At 49.7% G+C, this 19,488-nt stretch overlaps 1 protein-coding gene across 6 annotated transcripts in view; it reads left to right on the top strand.

The window, feature by feature from the left end:
- The first annotated feature begins 874 nt into the window (after positions 1-874).
- The window catches only part of Socs2 (suppressor of cytokine signaling 2), a 229,332-nt gene continuing 210,718 nt past the window's right edge, over positions 875-19,488 (top strand). Inside the window, exons 1-3 of one of the 6 annotated variants that reach the window (XM_057757950.1) lie at positions 2,054-2,265; positions 2,712-2,885; positions 3,687-4,048. In XM_057757950.1, the coding sequence (XP_057613933.1) occupies positions 3,941-4,048 (108 nt within the window). In that variant the 5' untranslated portion in view covers positions 2,054-2,265; positions 2,712-2,885; positions 3,687-3,940. The other 5 variants (XM_057757955.1, XM_057757951.1, XM_057757947.1 and 2 more) reach the window with 5 other exon arrangements.

Below are 19,488 nucleotides of genomic sequence, written 5' to 3'. Positions count from 1 at the left end.
TCACAGTTGCAAGATTTAGTCCAACTGATTTGTTTAATTTTTTTTTTGTTTTGTTTTTTGTTTTTTGGTTTTCGAGACAGGGTTTCTCTGCAGCTTTGGAGCCTGTCCTGGAACTAGCTCTTGTAGACCAGGCTGGCCTCGAACTCCCAGAGATCCGCCTGCCTCTGCCTCCCGAGTACTGGGATTAAAGGCGTGCGCCACCACAGCCCGGCTGATTTGTTTAATTTTTGCACACACACACTTGATGAATTCATAAGCACAGGCACACACTTTCTCTTAGGTTCTTTACCGAGAAACCATCACTCATACAGAAAATGTTGACCTTTGTGAACCAGAGACATTTTAGTGGTTTAAAGTTTAATTTGGGCCTCCGACTACTTGGAGACGCCATGGGGGATCTGATTTGTTCATCGGTGTTAACCTGCCCCCAACAGTTTGCATCTAGCTTTTAATTTTCCGGAAAAGGTTAGGGGTGTAAAGGAGGCGAGCGCCCTGTTCAGTTACTCAACCGCTTTGTGCTACAGGCTTTCTCAAACTTCTCTAGGCTCCACCCCTCCCATCGAAGAGTCCAAGAAAACAAACAGCTCCAGGCTTACGAATCCATCGCCGACAAAGCCCCTCTCTAAACTGCGTTATGTCCCCTGTTCACCGTCCTGTCACGTGTATAGGATTATTTAAGAGGAAAAAAAATTACTGTGGATAAAAATTGGTCCAGGGCTCCTGACCTTGGAGCTGGTTGGTTGTGTTTCCTTCCAGGGCCGGCAGGCGGGGCACCAGGAAAGGCTTGGAAACCGCGCCTCCCCCACCCTCTCCTAACCTCCCTTGCCCCACTTCCCCATAGCCGCAGCTTCAACTAAAAGTGGCCATTGACCTTTCAGGCTTTTGAGCGGTGATGCAACAGAACAGTATTTCAAAGAAAAGTGGTTATCGAAGTTTTGAATCTGGTTTTCCCATGAGTGTTATTTTGTTTGTTTGTTTGTTTTTCGGGAAAAAAGTAGGTCACATTTAAAGTGGGTCACTTTTCAGGGCCCGGCGTTCATGAATGTAGGATGGGAGGCCAGGTGACCTCCAACAGTGTGCAAGGTAAGGGTCCCATTAGGAAAGAGGTGCTGGGATCCGGGTCCCCGGTTTTGCAGGGAATCACAGAGACAGACGCACCGGGCCCGTCACCCCGCAACCGACCGGGGCACAGGTAAGGGCACCTTCTCTGTGGGTCCGAGCAGGTGGGCCGGGTGGGCCTTTCGGGGCTTCCGGAAGGACACGTTGGAGTTGAGCGGAGGAGGAAGGGAGGAGCTGGGCAAGGCTGGTGCAGGGGACTACCCGCCCGAACTCCAGGGGGAGGGATTGAGAGCAGTGCGCGGCGCGGCTTTAAGGAGGCGCTGGTCTCCGCTCGCTCTCGGTCTTCTAGGGCAACGGCGGAGGGGGGGACCGCCTCTGGTTCGCTTCCCGAGGCCCCCAGGAGGGGTCATCGACCTGGGCAGTAGCCTGCTTTCCCTAGCCTGCTTTCCCCCCGCTCCGTGTGTCTTAGAGAGGGATGGACCGACTTCTGGCCACCCCCACCCCCGCCCCGCCTCCCGTCTGTCCATACACCCCGGATGCAGAGGGTCGCATCTGGCAGGCCGGTGGTGGTGTGGAAGGCTGGAAAAAGATCCCCTCCTCCCATGGCGAGCCGGAGAGGGGCTACAGCTATTAGGAGGGGGGACGGGGACCAAAGTGCTCAGCTGCTGCGGATAGGGGCAGGCACTGGCTAGGGACTTCTCCCACTTGTCCCCGAGCACCCCGAGGTGCAGGGTCAGAGGAGGGCGGAGTCCCAGACCGCCACTCCGCAGCCACCGGCACCCGCACCGGCTCTCAGGCCGGCTCCCTTGAAGCCTGCGCATTAGCGCCCGAGCCTCTTTAAAGCGCTGGCGGGGGCTGCGGTCACGTGAGACGGATTCCTGGAAAGTTCCTGGAAAGCGGCCTCCGCAGCGGCCGGGCGGGGCGCGAGGGGCGGAGGGAGGCGGGGAGCGAGCGAGCGCGCGAGGGAGGGAGGGAGGGAGGCGCGCGGGGCTGGGAAGTCGCGCGCATACTCTGCTCAGGGGACAGACGGTTAACTCTTGCCAAGTCTCGCCGCCGCTGCGGCTCGCGGGCCTTGGGCTTCCCTTGAAGCATGAGCCTTCCCTCCCGCAGCCGCCGACGCTGCGCGGGTCGCGGACAGTGCGCGCCGGGGCTCCGGGCGCGCGGACTCAAGATCCCTTGTGCCCCGAGCCTGGAAGCTTGCGGCAGGTACCGCTCACGAAGCCCGAAGGCTCCGCCCGGGGCAGAGTGGCGGGGGGGGGGGGGAGCGGGGGAGGGCGGCGGAGTGAGAGCGCTGGAGCAGGCGGACTGCCTGGGCTTCCTCAGTTTAGGGCTCTCGGGGAAGAGTTCGAGTCGCGGCTCTGCCCCATCCGGATGCAACTGCCTCCTCTCCTGCGTTCCTTCTCAGCCTCGCGAAGTCTTCGGAGCCCCCAACCCCCCAACCACTGCTATCCAAATTTATAATCCTAATAACCTGATCTCCCGCTCCTCCCAGCCAGCCTCCGCCCTTGCTCCCCCACCCCTTCTCTTTCTCCCATCTCCTCCGCCACTGCTGGAGGGAAACCCGGCACTAGCGAGCAGGGGTGTCAGCCTGGGGTGTCTGGGGAGAGCGAGGCGACGATCCCTGGGATTTTTTTTGTCTGCTTTCGGCGCAGCAAAGTCCGGGTGCTTCTACCGAGCGCAGAGCCGGTTGCATCCCCAGGCATCTCGTTCTTCAAATAAACACCAACGGGGGAACTCAGACGGGCACCCCTCCTCTCCCCGGCTTCCCCGCCCCATGTCCGCTGGGGAGGCTTCCTGGTGCGGAGGCGGCAGTCGCCGCGGCGGAGGTAAGACCTCGGTGCTGGTTGATGGCACGACCCGCTGCGCTCGCTGCTGCGGGCTCAATCCCCGGCCTCCTCATCTGGAGCTCGGGCGGGGGCTGCCCGCTCCGGCCGATTCCTCGACAGCGCCCGCGGCGGCAGCTGCTAGAGCAGCATTCCGCGTCTCGGAGCGACCGCCGCTGCGCCCCTCGTCCTTGTCCCTAGCGTGCTCCGGGAAGCCGCAGGAATGGGGCCGAGGCCGCCCTCGCGGCGGGGATGCAGCGGCTGGCGCACCGCTAGCGCACCGCAGCACCCTCGGCTGGCGACCCAGGAGCCCTGCGGCGCTTTAGGGCGTGGAACCAGGTTTTGCCGGGTGCATCCTCCCGAGGGCCAGGGGGTTGCTCGAAGTGTGGGATGGAAATGCCAAGTGCAGAGAACTGCCACGTTCTTTGCATTTATTTTGCTTTTTTCCTATTTGCCCTTGACAAAGGCCTATCCCGACCCGCAGGTGACTGTTCCCCAGGCTGCCTGTGTGTGATTCCAGCACAGTTCTTGGGCGGGAAAACACCTTGTTTATTCTCACCCTGTCTTCCATCTGACCCTCTCCACTCAAGCCAACTCTAGCGTCTTGGGTCTGGGCTCTCTTTTTACCCGTCTTTCCCCTAGAGCTGGGCAGGGCGTTGACTGGATGCCTGGGGTTAAATGGTACAGAAGCACGCAGGCGGAGGAGTCCCTGGGATTTTCCACGTGTCTCTTTCCCCACCCCCACCTCGGCCGTAGGGGTCCAGTCCAGACTGACCCAATCTCTGCCCCATTGTCTCTTCACAGGCGATCTGTGGGTGACCGTGTCTGCGAGAGACTTTGCCACACCATTCTGCCGGAATTTGGAGAGAAGGAACCAGCTGCTTCCAGTCCCCTCCCCCTCCGCCACCATTTCGGACACCCCGCAGAGACTCGTTTTGAGATACCCTGTGACTTCCAAGGAGGACGCGAGGTCTTCTGGCCCCCAGCTCGGGCGACCACCTGTCTCTGACGTGTTGACTCCTCTCCCATGACCCTGCGGTGCCTGGAGCCCTCTGGGAATGGCGCGGACAGGACGCGGAGCCAGTGGGGGACCGCGGGGTCTGCTGAGGAGCAGTCCCCGGAGGCGGCACGACTGGCCAAGGCCCTGCGCGAGCTCAGTCAAACAGGTAGGGAGCTGGCGACTGGCAAGGAGTGAGAGACGGGGCGCCTCCCCCAAGGCGGTGGAGAGAGCGCGGCTGGGACGCCGGCTCAGGTGGGGGAGCACTGAGAGCGATGGGACTAGTCTCCTGGCGTCCGGTCCCCGTCTCCGGAGCCTGGGACCCGCACAGAGGGATGCCCGCCGACTCGGCGGGTTCTTAGGTGGCGAAAAAAGCAAAGTGGAGGGACGCTGGAGCTTGGGCGGAGGGCAGAGCGCGAGCTGGGAATGGTGTCCCAGTGCGGTGACCCTGGGCTGCTTTCGACCGGGGTTCGGGCTTAGGCGCTCCTGCTCGCACCCGCGTGGGAGAAAAGTGGCCGGCGCCTCCCTTAACGGAGGGCGAGCCGGCGGCCAGTGGGGCTGGGCTGCCTGCGCTCCCGGGGCTCAGCCTCCGCCGCAGCCCGGGACGGTGGCGGCCAAGTTCGGAGACAGACAGTCTGCTTGGAGCGCAGCTGCAGGGTAGCCTGGCCGAGAGCAGCTGGCAAGGGCCGTGCCCAGGACAGCCTCCAGGTACAGCTTGGTCTCAGGCGGCGCTCTGCGCTGTGCGGAAGCGGTTCCCTGCATCTGCGGGAAAAGAAAAAGTACATATAGTATTTTTCTCCCGAAAGCAACTCTTATAGTTAAAATCTGTCTTGAGGCAAGACAACTTTTGGTAGCAATAAGATTGTGGGAAGGACGGGAAAAAGTTCCAGTCTTTTCTTTCTGCTTCCCCCCGCCCCGCCCCCGGCTTTCCCACCTCGGAAAAGTTTCCCGGATATATACTGGCGGTTTGTGTTGTTTGAAGAGGGGTGTCGGCCGAATTGGAGGGCACGTTGTTCAAACTTATTAAATGAAATGTCTTGAGTCACTTCTGTAAGTGAGATTCTGAATATGACCAAAACAATTAAATAAAAGTTTCAGAGAACAGGGGTTGTAATTGGGGTTGTAATACAATTTGAACCAGGGCAAAGTCCAAAAGAATATAGTGAAGACTGTCAACTTAAAGTTCCAGATAATACGCACTCTCCCCCCAAACTTAGCTAGTTTTAACCAAAGCAGTCCACAAAGCAGTGCTTCCTAGGGCTTCTAAAAGAGGCTAAACATTACAGGTTCTTTGGGGGCAGCTCTGGGGGCTACCAACCATTCAAAAAAGATGCTTCTGTTTTTATTGGAAATACTGAAGATAAGTTTTCCACTTTTCCCCTAACTTCTAATTTATTTCTAATTTACTTAGTAGGTTTTTGTCTCAATTTAACTATACTGAAAGTATCATTTTTTTTTCTCAGCCAACATGTCTATCATATTGCAAATGTTCTTTTGGCTCATTAGAAGAAAATCTTAACGTAGTTTAAAGAAGAGCTACGGAAAATCTTTTAAAAAGAAAGAACTTGGCTTACCGTTGTGCCTAGAATGGACTTAAGTGTTTATTAAATACCCATCAAAGGATTTGTGATAGTTCCTGATAAACTTCCACCAGCAGGCAATTTTTAAAAAATAGGTATAACAAGAAGAATTAGTTGAGCATGGTGGTGCAGGCCTGGGAGGTGATTGCAGAAGAATCAGAAGTTCAAGGTTATCCTTGGCTACAAAGTAAAATTGAGGCCAGCCTATGCTACATGCAGCCCGTCTCAAACAAAACAAGTAGAAAGATGACTGCCAAGTGCAGACCATATTCTAGAAATTCTTATAATTAACTGTTTCACTTTCTTTTCTTTTTCTCTGTGAACGAAAACCCCAGGATGGTACTGGGGAAGTATGACTGTTAATGAAGCCAAAGAGAAATTAAAAGAGACGCCCGAAGGAACTTTCTTGATTAGAGATAGCTCGCATTCAGACTACCTACTAACTATATCTGTTAAGACGTCAGCCGGACCGACTAACTTGCGGATTGAGTACCAAGAAGGGAAATTCCGATTGGATTCCATCATCTGTGTCAAGTCCAAGCTTAAGCAGTTTGACAGTGTGGTTCACCTGATTGACTACTATGTTCAGATGTGCAAGGATAAGCGGACAGGCCCCGAAGCCCCCCGGAATGGGACTGTCCACTTGTATCTGACCAAACCTCTGTACACGTCAGCGCCGTCTCTGCAGCATTTTTGTCGCCTCACCATTAACAAATGTACCGGTGCCATCTGGGGACTGCCTTTACCAACAAGACTAAAAGATTACTTGGAAGACTATAAATTCCAGGTATAAGTATTTCTCTCTCTCCTTTTTTTTTTAAACACATGCCTCATATAGACTCTCCGAATGCAGCTATGTATAAGAGGACCCGGAGGCCCTTCTCTGGATAACGGCGCAGAACTCTTTCTTAAGGACAATCGAGCTCAATCTAATTTAAAGGTGTGAAGATGTAGCTAGGTATTTTTAAATTCCCCTAGGTAGTTTTAGCTGAGTGATGCCTCCTTTCCTATGGCTGATCAAGACCAAATGGCCCTTTAAAATTAAAAACAAAACGTCCCAAGTAAAGGCGAGGGAATCTTGCTACCAGACTTGCCTTTTTCGGGTTCCTATGCACTGGGTCAAAAGTCCAAGCTCCATAGGCAAGAAAGTCCCAATGTGAGTTTCTGAAGGAGGAAAAGACCCTGGCTGACCCAGGCTTAGCTCCACTTCTAGATGCCTGGCGGTCAGTCTGTGTTAGAACACGGGATGCTTTCCATCCTGGTGTATGCGGTAGGAGTTTTGTTAAACCGATCATGCTTGTATTTACCCCTCATTTTATGCAATTAACCAAACCAACCAAAAACCAGTCACCGTGAGATCCTGTATTTGTCTTTTTACTACACGTATGAACTCTCCCGTGAATGAGTACTGTAGTAATCCATTTCGAGACAGCCTTACTTACAGAAACATTTCAAACTGGTGCAAACGGAAGAGACTTCTCTCTTTTCCTTTAAGGCTAAAGACAAGAATGTCATGCTACACAGGTGCAACTCAATCCTCGATAATAAAACCCAATGTAGATAGAGACATTTCAACCCCTTGACGTAGCTGTGAGTCTTAACCTACTGCCATTGATTTTTGGAAATGGCTTTAGAAGTTTTCGAGTTGTCCTTGAATTGTCTGACCACGGACATCAGCAGCGGTCTCCCTTCTACCGTGTAGAATACTGACTTACTTTTCTTCCAGATATAGGGGGTAACTTGCCTGTTTTTCAAAGTGTTTATTTACTGCTGTTACTATTCGATTAGAATGTATTAACTAATAAAGAAAAACCTCTGACTTTTACAACTTGCATTTATTACTTTGAGTTGTAGATGTACATTTCCATGGTAATAAAGGGTCATCATAAAAACTTATATCAAGTGAAACAGATATAAGCAATCAGCACAGGGTAGAACATTAACTCGCTCGCCTCCAAATTAGGCCTGCACCTGCCCTGCGTGGTTTAGAAAGCACGGTTTACAGACGAGGGATTGTCAGACAGCCTGGTCCTGTGCAAGCTGGACGGGTATAACCCTCAGGCCTTCGGCATTTTCAAAAGGAATGGTTTAGCAATGATTGAAGTGATGTCAGGATCTGCCCTTTAACAAGCTGAGCAGACCCAATACTAAACAAAAGTGGCAAAGCTTCCGGCCACTTTCTTTGGGTCCCAGTCTCATGACTGCTGTAGATGGGTCATCTTTTCTGGAGCCTCGACGTACGTTCTTCTCGCCACTCTTTACATTTTCCCTGCCAGCCCCTAGACTCCAGTGTTCCAGGTGAAAGGCGAACCTGGTGTGCCATGGGTGTACTCGGAGTGAGCAGAAAACTATCAAGTGCAGATTAAGAGAACTCGCTTCTCACATATCGTATGTACCTTGCAGTTTTTGAAATTCCCAAGTAGTTTTAGCACCTAGAAGGAATTATTAAGTCTACCCAACACCAAGGATTGCTGGGTGTGGCGTAGGAAGAGCCTCTGTAGCCTAATCTTGAAATAAGAGCTAGTTTTATAGAGTCTAGTCAACGGCGGGGCAATAACCTTCTCATTAGGACATTCAGGTGCTACGTTTTTTTTTCTTCATGACACGGACATTTCTTTGGTAGAATGCCTGACTCCTGGCCGATGTCTTATATGATGAGTCGCAAGGGGCTTTGTGGAATGCCTTCACTTCTCCTGCCACTTCTCAGCTGATGGGGGCGAGACATGAGTGCCTGTTGCGTTAGGACAAGTTCCACATTATGGCAACAAGTGACCTGCAGCTGGAGACGGCCCAGGCTTCTCCGCCTTGGCCTGTGAAACCGATCGCTTTATTTTCCCAGTCCAAGAAAGTTGAGAGGCATCAGGGGACAGCGTTTTTTGCTTTACAACTTCTAATATTTTATTTATTGAGTTCCTTGTGTGCCAGTTTCCTAGTCAGTACCTTATCCATATTATCTCGTTCGATCCTCACAAGGACCGAAAGAGCAAAGTACAGTACTTACGGGAGGTGATTATTTTCGACACTGAGTTAACCAGTTAGAGCAGGCTATGGTAGCAACTGTTGCCTCAACCAGAATAGAACAGATACCTTAATTAGTGTTACACTCTGTCTGTGTGAGGTTCTACTCAATCTCTTAAAAAAAAGTCAAGAAATGTGTTATTTGTATCTACGCATGTGAGTGTGTATACACGTGTGCCAGGCTATATATGTGGGGACTACAGGACAATTGACTTGGATCTGTTCTCTCCTTTCATTGTGTGGGTCCCAGAGATTGAATGCAGGTCTTCAGGCTTGCTGGCAGGCGCCTGTACCCACTGAGACACCTCGCCGGCCCTCCAGTCAATCTTGTCAGTGGCTTTTTTCCTTGAGCACCCCCAAAAGGGGAGCTCATAATAAGTGGCGAAGGGGTCAGAGGGGAGGAAGTTTGCCCCTTTACTGGGTGGCTGCTAAATGATGCCAGTTACCAGTGATCGCCCCATTTTAGATCCAGTAAAACACAAACAAAGAACGTATTCCCCTAAATGATCCTCGGCAGAGGTTGGAAAAATTTTCAGGGTTGTCTTTCTGTGGGGGTGGGGGTGTGAAGCATTAGTAAGGCTATTTATTGCTGTTATTCTAAGTGTTGCCGTTGTTGTGGGGTATCCTGTGCAGGGTTTGGCTGTCCCCCCAGACTTAAGTGACTGCTCTGAATGAGCAGAGATGAATGTCATTCCTTCCAGTGGACAATGACAGCTGTTTTTTTTTTTTTAGGGGCCGTACTCTGGCTTGTATGAGCTTGGAGGTCTTGCTTTGTGTTGCCGGTATGGAAGTCTGACTTCGTCGCAGTTAATCCGAATAGGTGACAGGAAGGGACTGCTGGTTGTTCCATGCTGTTTATTTTCTTGGGAAGGGATCCCCCTGCTTTTAGAAAATTGTACCCTGCTTGGCAGAGGGTAGAGACAGAGACGTCATCAAGTAATCCAAGGGATGGAATGTCCTGAGAGCAGACTGTGCCCTTCTGGTTGTGGGTTTGGGCACAGGGCAGGAGGGGGTGAGTGGCTGTGGCTCTAACAGCTGGGCTGAAGCCTCCCTGGCTCCCAGTAGTCCTTGTCCATCTTCGGGTCCTTTCTGCCCTCCCAAGGAAAGAATGTGGCTCTGAGCCTGTCATTTCCTTAGAGGCCTGTATTCCCTCTTCCAGTTGTTAACTCCCTAGAACCCTGACGTTTGAACACAGTTTGGATCCATAGTTTAGGTCCTTTATATTGCCAGAACTTTCAGATTCATAGATTAGGTTTCAGCCGGTGCCGTAGCCGGCAAACCGGCAACCTTCAAGCAGGTTCTCGGGTTCTTGAAGCAGTAAACACGCCGCACGTCTTCCCTTTGTTCAAAGAGCCTGTACTCTTCCTTGCTGCCGTTAATGCAACTCAAAATTTTCTTCCTCTGACATGTGAAATCAGGCTTTGGAATAACACCACAGTGGGATACTTTCAATTCTTGGCTCCTTCTGCCTCAGTCTCAAGGATTAGCTACTCCGCTGGATTTCAACATGTCTTGATCCACTTTAGTGTTTTGCGTTCATTTGCAATTCAGGCATCTTTTTTTTTGCGGGGGGGGGGTAGTTTTGGAGATTGAACATAGGGCTTTCCTCAGTGCTTGGCAAGCATTCTCCTGCAGAACCACATCTCCAGCCCGTCTCAGCGTTTCCAATCTCCATGCTGTTTTAAAATCCCAGCCCTCCCATCCCTGCTGTCTGATGGGTTCAGGATGCCTCTGGCAGAGGTAACCCCCTCACAGCCACGGTGCTCTGGTGACTGTCTGCTCTCCGGTGCTCACCAGTAGAGTCTGCTTTGTCTCTTGTCCCCTCTTGGGCACAGTTCCTGCCTTTCTTTTTCATTTTTTTTTTTTTTATCACGGCCCGTTAGATTTAAAATTCTTGGTAACTGTATCATGGGCCTTTGAAAGAGGGAAGCAGTCGTCTCCTTGGGCTAGGTGATTGACAGATTTAGGATCCTTGGGATTAAACCTCTGTTTCTCTTTAGCTCCCTTAAGGTTTTTAAGCACAGCTAGTCCCAAACACCGCACTTCGAACTTTTTTTTTTTTTTTTTAGCTTGTTTATTTAAACAAGCAGAGGCTTCTTTTCCAAGAGTTTATGCTCTGTTGGGAAGGAAGGAAGAGGGCCCTTCTTCAGTTTGTTTGCTGCTGAGAGCAATTCTTCTCTCTTCGGCTTGCTCGTCTTCTCCAGCCTCTTTTAAAGAATTTTTCCCCCAGTTTCCCTCCTGCATGGCTGCAGTCTAAGTCACTTCACCTCGCACTCAGCGTCGGTGACAGCTGCTGCTGTAGCCAGCCTAGAAAAGCCTCCCCATCCCAAAGGCTTGAGTAGGTCAGCTGAAGCAGAAACCTGCTGTCTTCCTGCCCCTTCCCCAGCTCCCGTCCACAAGGGAGGTCAGACCTGCCAAGTGCCTTCACAGGGAAGGGGACTCGCTCACTTCAATAAACATTTACTGAGCCATAAACATAAAACTGCTTTTATAGACGACGACTCTCACTTTGAACTCCATCCTTCACCTAGAGAGACCGCGTCACCTTAGAACAGGAGCGCGCTTTGGGATGGCTGGAATAGGTTACGGTGGCGCTTCTGAGGCCTCATCTCTGTTAGGAACAGGGGAAGGGAAAGCCAAGCCAGAGGCTTGGTGAGAGCTGAGAAAATTATGCCAGCTGCTTCCCCCTCTGCCCAAGCCCACGTTCCTCCCAGGGAGCCCCTTTGCTGCGTGGAACGAGACATATTTGCTAGTTAAATCATCGCAGGACACCATAGACTTTTCCTAGATTGTCTCCGTTCCCAGTGGTGTTAAGATAAAAAGATAGCTTTTTTGCCAAATGGTTTTCCCCCTTCTGTTCATCTGGCAGCCCTTTTCCTGTTTAGATTTTGATCTTGTATTGCTGTGATCTTCATCTCTCAGGAAAACCGACTCCCTGTTGTTTCTTCCCTTGGAAGTTACTTCCCGATTTTAACTTCTGCCACCTCGATGAACGTCACTCTCTTAGGTTGCCGGCTTCTTTTCCCTGTACTTCTAGGTGGTAGACCTTCATTCTGGGTTGGCCAGAAAGTGCATTTGTGTTTTGCAAGCCCTTTATTTGCTTCTCTGCTCTCCATTGTCTGTGGTAATAAAGGTGGAGAAAGTCGGATTAAGAAGATTGGTTTTCGCCGGGTGGCGCACGCCTTTAATCCCAGCACTTGGGAGGCAGAGGCAGGCGGATCTCTGTGAGTTCGAGACCAGCCTGGTCTACAAGAGCTAGTTCCAGGACAGGCTCCAAAACCACAGAGAAACCCTGTCTCGAAAAAAAAAAAAGAAGATTGGTTTTCAACAGCTTCTCCTTTCTCAGCTACGCGCTTCCCTGCCCCTCTCCTTCTTAGCGACATTTTGGGCACCCGTTGTATTATTCACAAGGAACCCAGAGAAAACAATCCTCTTACACTAAAGGAGCCCCTTTCCTTTATGGGCAGAGATGGAGAAGATGTGATTTAGATTTATTTAATAGTTTGATCTGCCTCCTGCCCTGTGGCGCCTTTCCATTTCATCTCCACAGCAACCCAGGAAGGTATTACATACTCCTTTTATTGAAAATAAAACGGAAGCTTGAGGGACTGGAGAAATGGCTCAGAGGTTAAGAGCACTGACTGCTCTTCCAGAGGTCCTGAGTTCAATTCCCAGCAACCACATGGTGGCTCACAACCATCTGTACTGAGATCTGGCGCCCTCCTCTGGCATGTGGGCATACATTGAGGCAGAATGTTGTATACATAATAAATAAATAAATCTTTAAAAAAAAAAACCGGAAGCTTGAAGATGGAAAACACAATGCCCAGTCACCTTGCCCAGAGACTCTAACATGTATGCAGGGATAAAGTCATAATAGTTACCACAGGTTGGGAGCCCCGAACTTGCCTTGAGGGCTAGGGAAGGTCTTTGAAGAGGAATCTTAATTCCTAATACTTGGGTATTAAGGCAGGAAGGCCTCTTCAGATGAGGTATGTATCTTCGGTGAGGAAGATCTTTTGGTCTTGGGGATGAAGAGGGTAGAACCAAGGCTTGTGGGGGCATGCTCTCAGAGAGAGCTGGGACTGACCTTACCTTGATGAAAAATTTAGATGTATCCTGTGGAGAGCAGGGAGCTGATCAAAACCTGTTTCCTCCTCCTCTTCTTCTTCCTCCTCCTTTTTCTCCCCCAGACTCTTCCAATAGGATTTCTTTATTGTTACCAGATAATCACTGCACACAGTGAGGGGTTCACCATGGTATTTTGATCCATGTATATAATATACCTGTTATCTACCCCTTCTCTCTGGTCTGATGTGAAGCTCCTTATATGAACGAACAGCTGGCTTTGGCTTGTGCTGTGTGCTGTCCTTCTGGAATCCCTGAGGGCTGGGGTTTGGAACCAGGAGAGTAGAGTTAAGGAGAGGGATGGGTATGTGGCAGATAGGAAGACAGTAGGTGCCCGCGAGGAACAGAGACGCAGACGGTAGCCTCGTTTGCCACCAGGCTCAGGTTTGGAGTTTTGGGTCTGCCAGCTTTCCATTTGTTACTGGCTTCCACTCTGTGCGAGTTGGGATAACTCTGCATTCTCAGGAAAGCAGGGGTCTGCCGCATGGTGGGTGCCCTCCTGAACTGGGACTGGAAAGACCTAGGGACTATCTCGAGTTGCTTTGTCCTAGACAAGATATTGAACTTCTTAGAGTCTTAGTCACGACATTCGTAAAATTCAGAGATGGAGTCCGGATGCTTTTTCAGTCAGTCATTTTCAGGAAGTTACCTCACCTGTGAGCATGCTGGGAGGGGAGGAGACAGGAAGGGCGAACGCCACATTTTGTTGCAGCCTCAGGTTGACATTAAGTTTTAGCACAGATTTTACTTCTATGCTATAATAGAATCTTGGGGAAACAAATTCTTTGTGTGTGTGTGTGTGATATATTACATATATTTCCTTTTCATAGTCTTTTAGCTAGGTAAGAAGAATTTTATGTTTTTCTCTGAGTTGTGGATCTGTGAGCCCTGGAGTGTATTTAGAGTTTAGACTTGGGGTTTTAGACCTTGGTTGCGATGGAGGAAGCTCTGACATATACCTACTGTTAGCCTAATAACTCTTCGGGTGGGTTTCCATCATGGGGGAGCACAAAGAGCTGTCTTTGCTGTTCTCTGGCCTCTCTGGAAAATGTGGGCAAAGGCTAATGTCTCCAATTCTAGACTATTCTAGTTTTCGATTGATCCTTAAAGGGTAGGTAGGTAGGTGGTAGTTGAACTTGTGTTCACTTGACAAGCAATTTGTTACAAAAGCTATGAAAACACCACCACCACACTATGTAACATATTAAGGAGATTCTTAGATTCCTTGATAAAACCAAAAAAATTTTCTCTTTTTCTCCATTACCCCATTTGAAAACAGCTTTGGGTGTGGACATTCTTGCCCAGTCTATCCATCTTTTTGTTTGTTTGTTTTCGAGACAGGGTTTCTCAGTAGCTATGGAGCCTGTCCTGGAACTCGCTCTATGACCAGGCTGGCCTCGAACTCACAGAGATCTGCCTGCCTCTGCCCCCCAAGTGCTGGGATTAAAGGCGTGCGCCATCATCGTCTGACTATCAACTTTTTTTTTAAGTTTTATTTTTATTATCGATGTACGTGTGTGTGTGTATGACTGTGTGGGCACAGGTGTATGTGTGCCGATGGGGGCCAGAAGAAGGCTTCAGCTCACCTGGACCTGGAGTTTCAACTTGATATGGGTGCTGGGAACCGAACTCTGGTCCTGATCCTCAGCAAAAGAGCAGCAAGCATTCTTAACCACCGAGCCATCTCTCTGGGCCCTAGCCATCCTTTAGATTTGGTCTCCTCCTCTTGAGCTTCATCAACTGATACTTCGGTCTCCGCCTCCTGCAGAGGTATGCTATAGGTATGGCCATATCATGCGTGGCTCCTCCTGGATCTGTCTTAAGGCAGGGGTGTTGGCTTCGACTCTTGACCACCACCATTGTTGAGGTCCCCTTTGCTCCCAGCGAGAGTCAAGTTGACATTTACTTGCTATTACGATAGCCGTGGAAAGGCGGTAGAGACTTTTTTTCTCACGGAACACGTTAGTCACCACGAGACTGAATTGAAAGTCTGGCTCTCTCTGAGGGCTCACCTCACTTCTTTTATTTATAAAATAAAACCCGGGCCATCTGTTAAGCTAGTAGAAAATAGATGGATGTAGTAGTCAGGGAGAGAATGGGGGTGTGAACCTGACAATAAGTCAAAGCTGCCGGGAGACGCAGGTTGAAGCTGTGTTGGGTAGGCCGTGGAACTCATTGTGTTCTAAGCATGGGAAGAAGGCAATGATTCTAAAACAGAGCAACTCTTGGGTACCCAAAGGACCGGGGAAGAATGTCAGTAATGCCAGGCGTTGCCCTTGGTGCTCACCACATACGACCTCGTTGAGGGCACACAACAAACCACTGAGCTCTCCTTTAGAGATAAGGAGGCTGGAGTCATTAAATTAGGGTGTGAAAATGGAGAGCTGAGATTTGAGTGCAAAGCTGCCTGACTCCAAAGAACAAACCAAAAAACTATGACTTTATTCATTCTTCCCTATTTCTGTAGTAAACGTATTATACCTTCATTCAGCGCTGTATGACAGTCGGATGTGGTTAATATGTAGCATGTGATTAATGTCAAGAGGGCATGACTCTTCCCAATGTCCAAATACAGTATTATTAACACTTTACAGAATCAGCCTGAGTCCCGGGCCCCCGACTCTAGAAGACTCTAATCTAAATGTACTCCTTCCTCCTCCCCCTTTCTAAGCTTTCCATTCCTAGCCAGTGTAAACCACACCCCTCATCTCTTTTCAATTATTCTTTTGTTTTCTTTGGAGGTAAATTCTTTGAATATACATACTGTCAGTCACTGTTCTATAGCTGTGAAGAGACACCATGACCAAGGCAAGTCTTATAAAGGAAAGCATTTAATTGGGGACCGGCTTACAGTTTCAGAGGTTTAGTTCATTTACATCATAGTGGGGAGCCTGGCAGCACACTGGCCGGCAGGGCCCTGGAACTGAGAGCTTTACACCCTGACCCACAGAAAGCAATAAGAGAGGGGGAAAGCCTCAAAGCCCCACTCCCAGCCACCCACCGCCTCCAACAAGACCACACCTTCTAATCCTTCCCAACAGCCCAACTGGGAACCAAGCAAGCAAACAGAATCTTGGGGGCTCTCAAACCACCACAGCACAGATGCACCATTCATAGCAGGCTAGGTTCTGCTGTTCGCGAACCCAAGATGCTTGATGACTTAAACAGCAGAGGTTTATATCTTAAAAATAACAAAGATCTCTGCATCTGAGTCTGTCAGGTCGACAGCAAGGCTCTTAGTTCCTCAAACCCCAGTCTGAAGAAGCAGCCACCCCTTGGATGGTTCTGGAATGCTGAGCCAATGGGAAAAGAAACATCTCCTGCCAGCATGCATACTTACCAGTACCTTAACCACTTTTTCCCCCTTTGGCCAGAATGCCGTAAAATGTGCCCCTCAGCCACAAGGGGCAGGCAGGGCAAACCTCCCTGCTCTCCAGAGGAGAAAACAAATGCTTGGTGAGTGGTACTAACCACCACAGACACCACGCTGCATACTGGACAGCTTTTCTCCCACACTTGGCAGGACACCTATGGGTTGGTTAGTGATGACCCTGCCTTCCGGGTGAGCTTTGCAGGGCACGTATGGGTTGGTTAGTGGCTTTGCAGGGCACGTATGGGTTGGTTAGTGGTTTTGCAGGGCACGTATGGGTTGGATAGTGGGTATTAGATCTATTGCTGTATCTTGTTATTTAAGGAATCAATAAAGAAGCACATAAATTATTGTCATAGCTTAGGGAAAGATTTCACATTTATATTTTAGTCTTATTCAGTTTTTGCACACACGTGTGTGTATGGTGTGTGGTTTAAGTATATTTTTCTGAGAAGGCTCCATGGTCTTCACAATATTTCCGGAGACCAGTACTCTCGCTGGATTTGTGGGAGATTATAGAGACAATGAAATTACTGATGGGTGAGGGATGTGAGGCAAAGGAGGGATCCAGAACCTCACTGTACCCCTCAAGCTTCTGCTGGGAGTAACATTCTTTTTTTCTTTAATTATTTCTCTTATTTTTAAAGATTATAACATGTAATCATATCATTTCCCCTTCCCACCCCTTCCTACAAACCCTCCCATAGATTCTTTTTTGCTCTCATTCAAATTCATGGCCTCTTTTTTTTTCAGCAATTGTTGTTACATACATTCATGTATGCATGTATGTATGCATGCATATGCACATACATGTTTATCTGTGTACATGTATATTCCTGAGTACATACATACCACCTTCTTAGTCTGTGCAGGGTTACTTAGTACATACGTGTTCAGGGCTGACCATTTGGTGTCGGATAACCAGTTGGTGTGCTCTTCTGGGCAGACTCTTTGTCTGGCTTCAGCATTTCTTAGTAACCTGTGTTCTTTGTAGGGTCAGAGCCTCCTGGCAGGAACCTTTTTTTATGCTTATTCCATTCTTTCCTGCCTCCCTTACCTACCTCTTAAAATTCCACCCTAGTAAAACCTGGAACGTGTTTCCAACAGTCAACTATGAAAAGCCGTACTGAAAAACAGCCTCCTTGGCTCGCTTCCTCTCTGTCTGTCAGTCCTGGATTTTGTTTTGGTTTATGGTTTATGAGACACCCTCACGTAGCTCACATCACTGAGGCTGGCCTCGAACTCCCGGTCTTCCTCCTTCCACCTCCTGAGTGTTTCCATAGAGAGGCCTGGCCCTGCTTAGGCCTACACACACCTTTTGGGCCTCCAGCTGATTACTTCTCTAGCTAGAGCTCAAACTGTACGCAGACAGTGCCCCATAGTCTGTAGCGTCTGCTCTATTTTTCCCAGTAGGTGTGGAATGACTGTACAATAAGCTGATTCTTCCCAAAGAGAGTTCTTGTTTCAAGGTCACTGTATTGTTTATCAGTTCTCGATACCAGTTTTAGAAGATGCAGTTGCAAATTAAAAATACGTTTACGTGAGCGTCTATGTTGTTTCCTGCGCCATGGGTTGAATGTGTTCAATGTGATCTCAAACCAGGAGTAGGAAGGGTGACTTGGAAGAGTCCCCCTGCCACTGCCCTTTACAGTTTTTACTTCGGCTTGGTTTTCTTCTGCCGTTGTGAGCCGTGGTTAGTGACAGTTCTGCCGCCTGGGCTGTGGACTGCAGAGACCACAGCAGCTGGGCTCCTGGCTTGGCTCCCCGCAGGTTCCTCGCCACGCTCCGCTCCGTGTGAGGTCCAGGAATGTATAGTTTCTGAGGTCTGATATATTTTGATGGTTGCCAGAGAAAATCGATGCCTGGCCTTTTTTTTTTCTTCTAGGAAAAACACATCTAGACATTTCCAAGTCGATTTGTAGGACTTCATGTCATTAGGACGTCGTGGCGAAACTTTTTCTCAAGTGGCTGAAGAAAACAAAGACACTTCAGTCTCGAGGGCTGTGACACCTCGTCCTGTGAGCGCCACAGCTGAAAGGCTGACAAAGTCCTGGATTGTTTAGACGGCCTTTCTTCAAAAATAACCGGGTATTTGGCCTTTTTCCAATAAGGAAAATAACAGCTTTAGCTACTGACATCAGATTAGTGCCACAGCTTAGGAGAAACAGGGTACCTTTTCCTCTCTATTTTCTAATAACGCCTCAGTTTGGCGACAGCCTTGAAAGGTTTGATTGCTGTTTGCCGTTCTTGCTGTTTTATTTTTATTTTATTTATTTATTTTTTATTTTTGGCAAGGAGAGCTACGTTTGGGAGAAACGGGCTATTGAAAAGTTAGCTTCCCAGACCAGGCATGCGAAAGCACAGCCTTCCGCTTCATTTATATCCTCAGCACCCGAACGAGTTAAGAGGCTGTTGTGAGCGAGAGCGAGTACCTGGCAATACACGAGTTACTTTTTCTTTACTCTCCCTAGCTCCTTCCTAACCCCAGCGGATGGAGAACAAGCCTTTGCTTGTTAGCCGAGCAGTGAAGCCTCGGCATACTCTTGGAACAAAATGACGGTTGAAAACAACAACAACAACAACAACAAAAACGCAGTTTTTACGAGAGACGCCTCGGCTAGGGAGCAGGGAGTAAATGTTTTAGATTTGGAAGAAGTTTAAAAAAAAAAAAAAAAAGGCTGCCGGTCTTCCGAAAGACTTGGTATCTAATTCGTGAGTTAATGAGGCCCGAGGAGAGAGAACTTGGTCTCTTAAAAGCTGCTACAGAACTGACTCAGCTAGAGCCTGGAAGCAGCCCGACCTTGATTTACGTACACAGAAGCGAGGACTAGGCCGGCTTGAGCTATTTCGAGGAACTGGATGAGAGAGAAGGATCAAGATAGCAGCAGCAGCAGCAGCAGCAGCAGCAGCAGCAGCAGCAGCAGCAGCAGCAGCAGCAGCAGCAGCAGCAGCAGAGAAGCAGAAAGAGAGAGACAGAGAGAGAGAGACAGAGAGAGAGACAGAGACAGAGAGAGACAGAGAGAGACAGAGAGAGAGACAGAGACAGAGAGAGACAGAGAGAGACAGAGACAGAGAGAGAGACAGAGAGAGAGGGAGGGAGGGAGGGAGGGAGGGAGGGAGGGAGGGAGGGAGGGAGGGAGGGAGGGAGGTAGAGAGGGAGGGAGGAGAATGACTGCAAGAGAGGGACATCTCCTTTACGGTCTCTATTCTTTCTGCGGGGGCTGACGCTGTCTGGGGCGCACCCCGGCCGTGGAGAGGGAAGGGTTGAGGTGCCACCGGGCGACGCAGCAGCGTTCTTTGTCTGCCACCATCCCCATCCCGGAGTGTGGAGCCCAATGGGTCTGCAGCGTGGCAGCTCCTGCTGCCGCCCGGCACTCTGTGTGTCTCTCGGGGACCTTATGTAAAGCCATCACAGAGGCGGCGACGTCACCAAGTGTGAGGGTCGCACACCGCCGGCTTTGACGCTTTCCTCTACACTGAATGGGTTAACGTCTTCCCCTAGCCCCGGTTATC

This window comes from Chionomys nivalis, chromosome 25, assembly GCF_950005125.1.
Source record: "Chionomys nivalis chromosome 25, mChiNiv1.1, whole genome shotgun sequence".
In the NCBI taxonomy this organism is placed as follows: Eukaryota; Metazoa; Chordata; class Mammalia; order Rodentia; family Cricetidae; genus Chionomys; species Chionomys nivalis.
The sequence above is the reverse complement of the archived record's forward strand: the minus strand, read 5'-3'. Positions and strand labels throughout refer to the sequence as shown.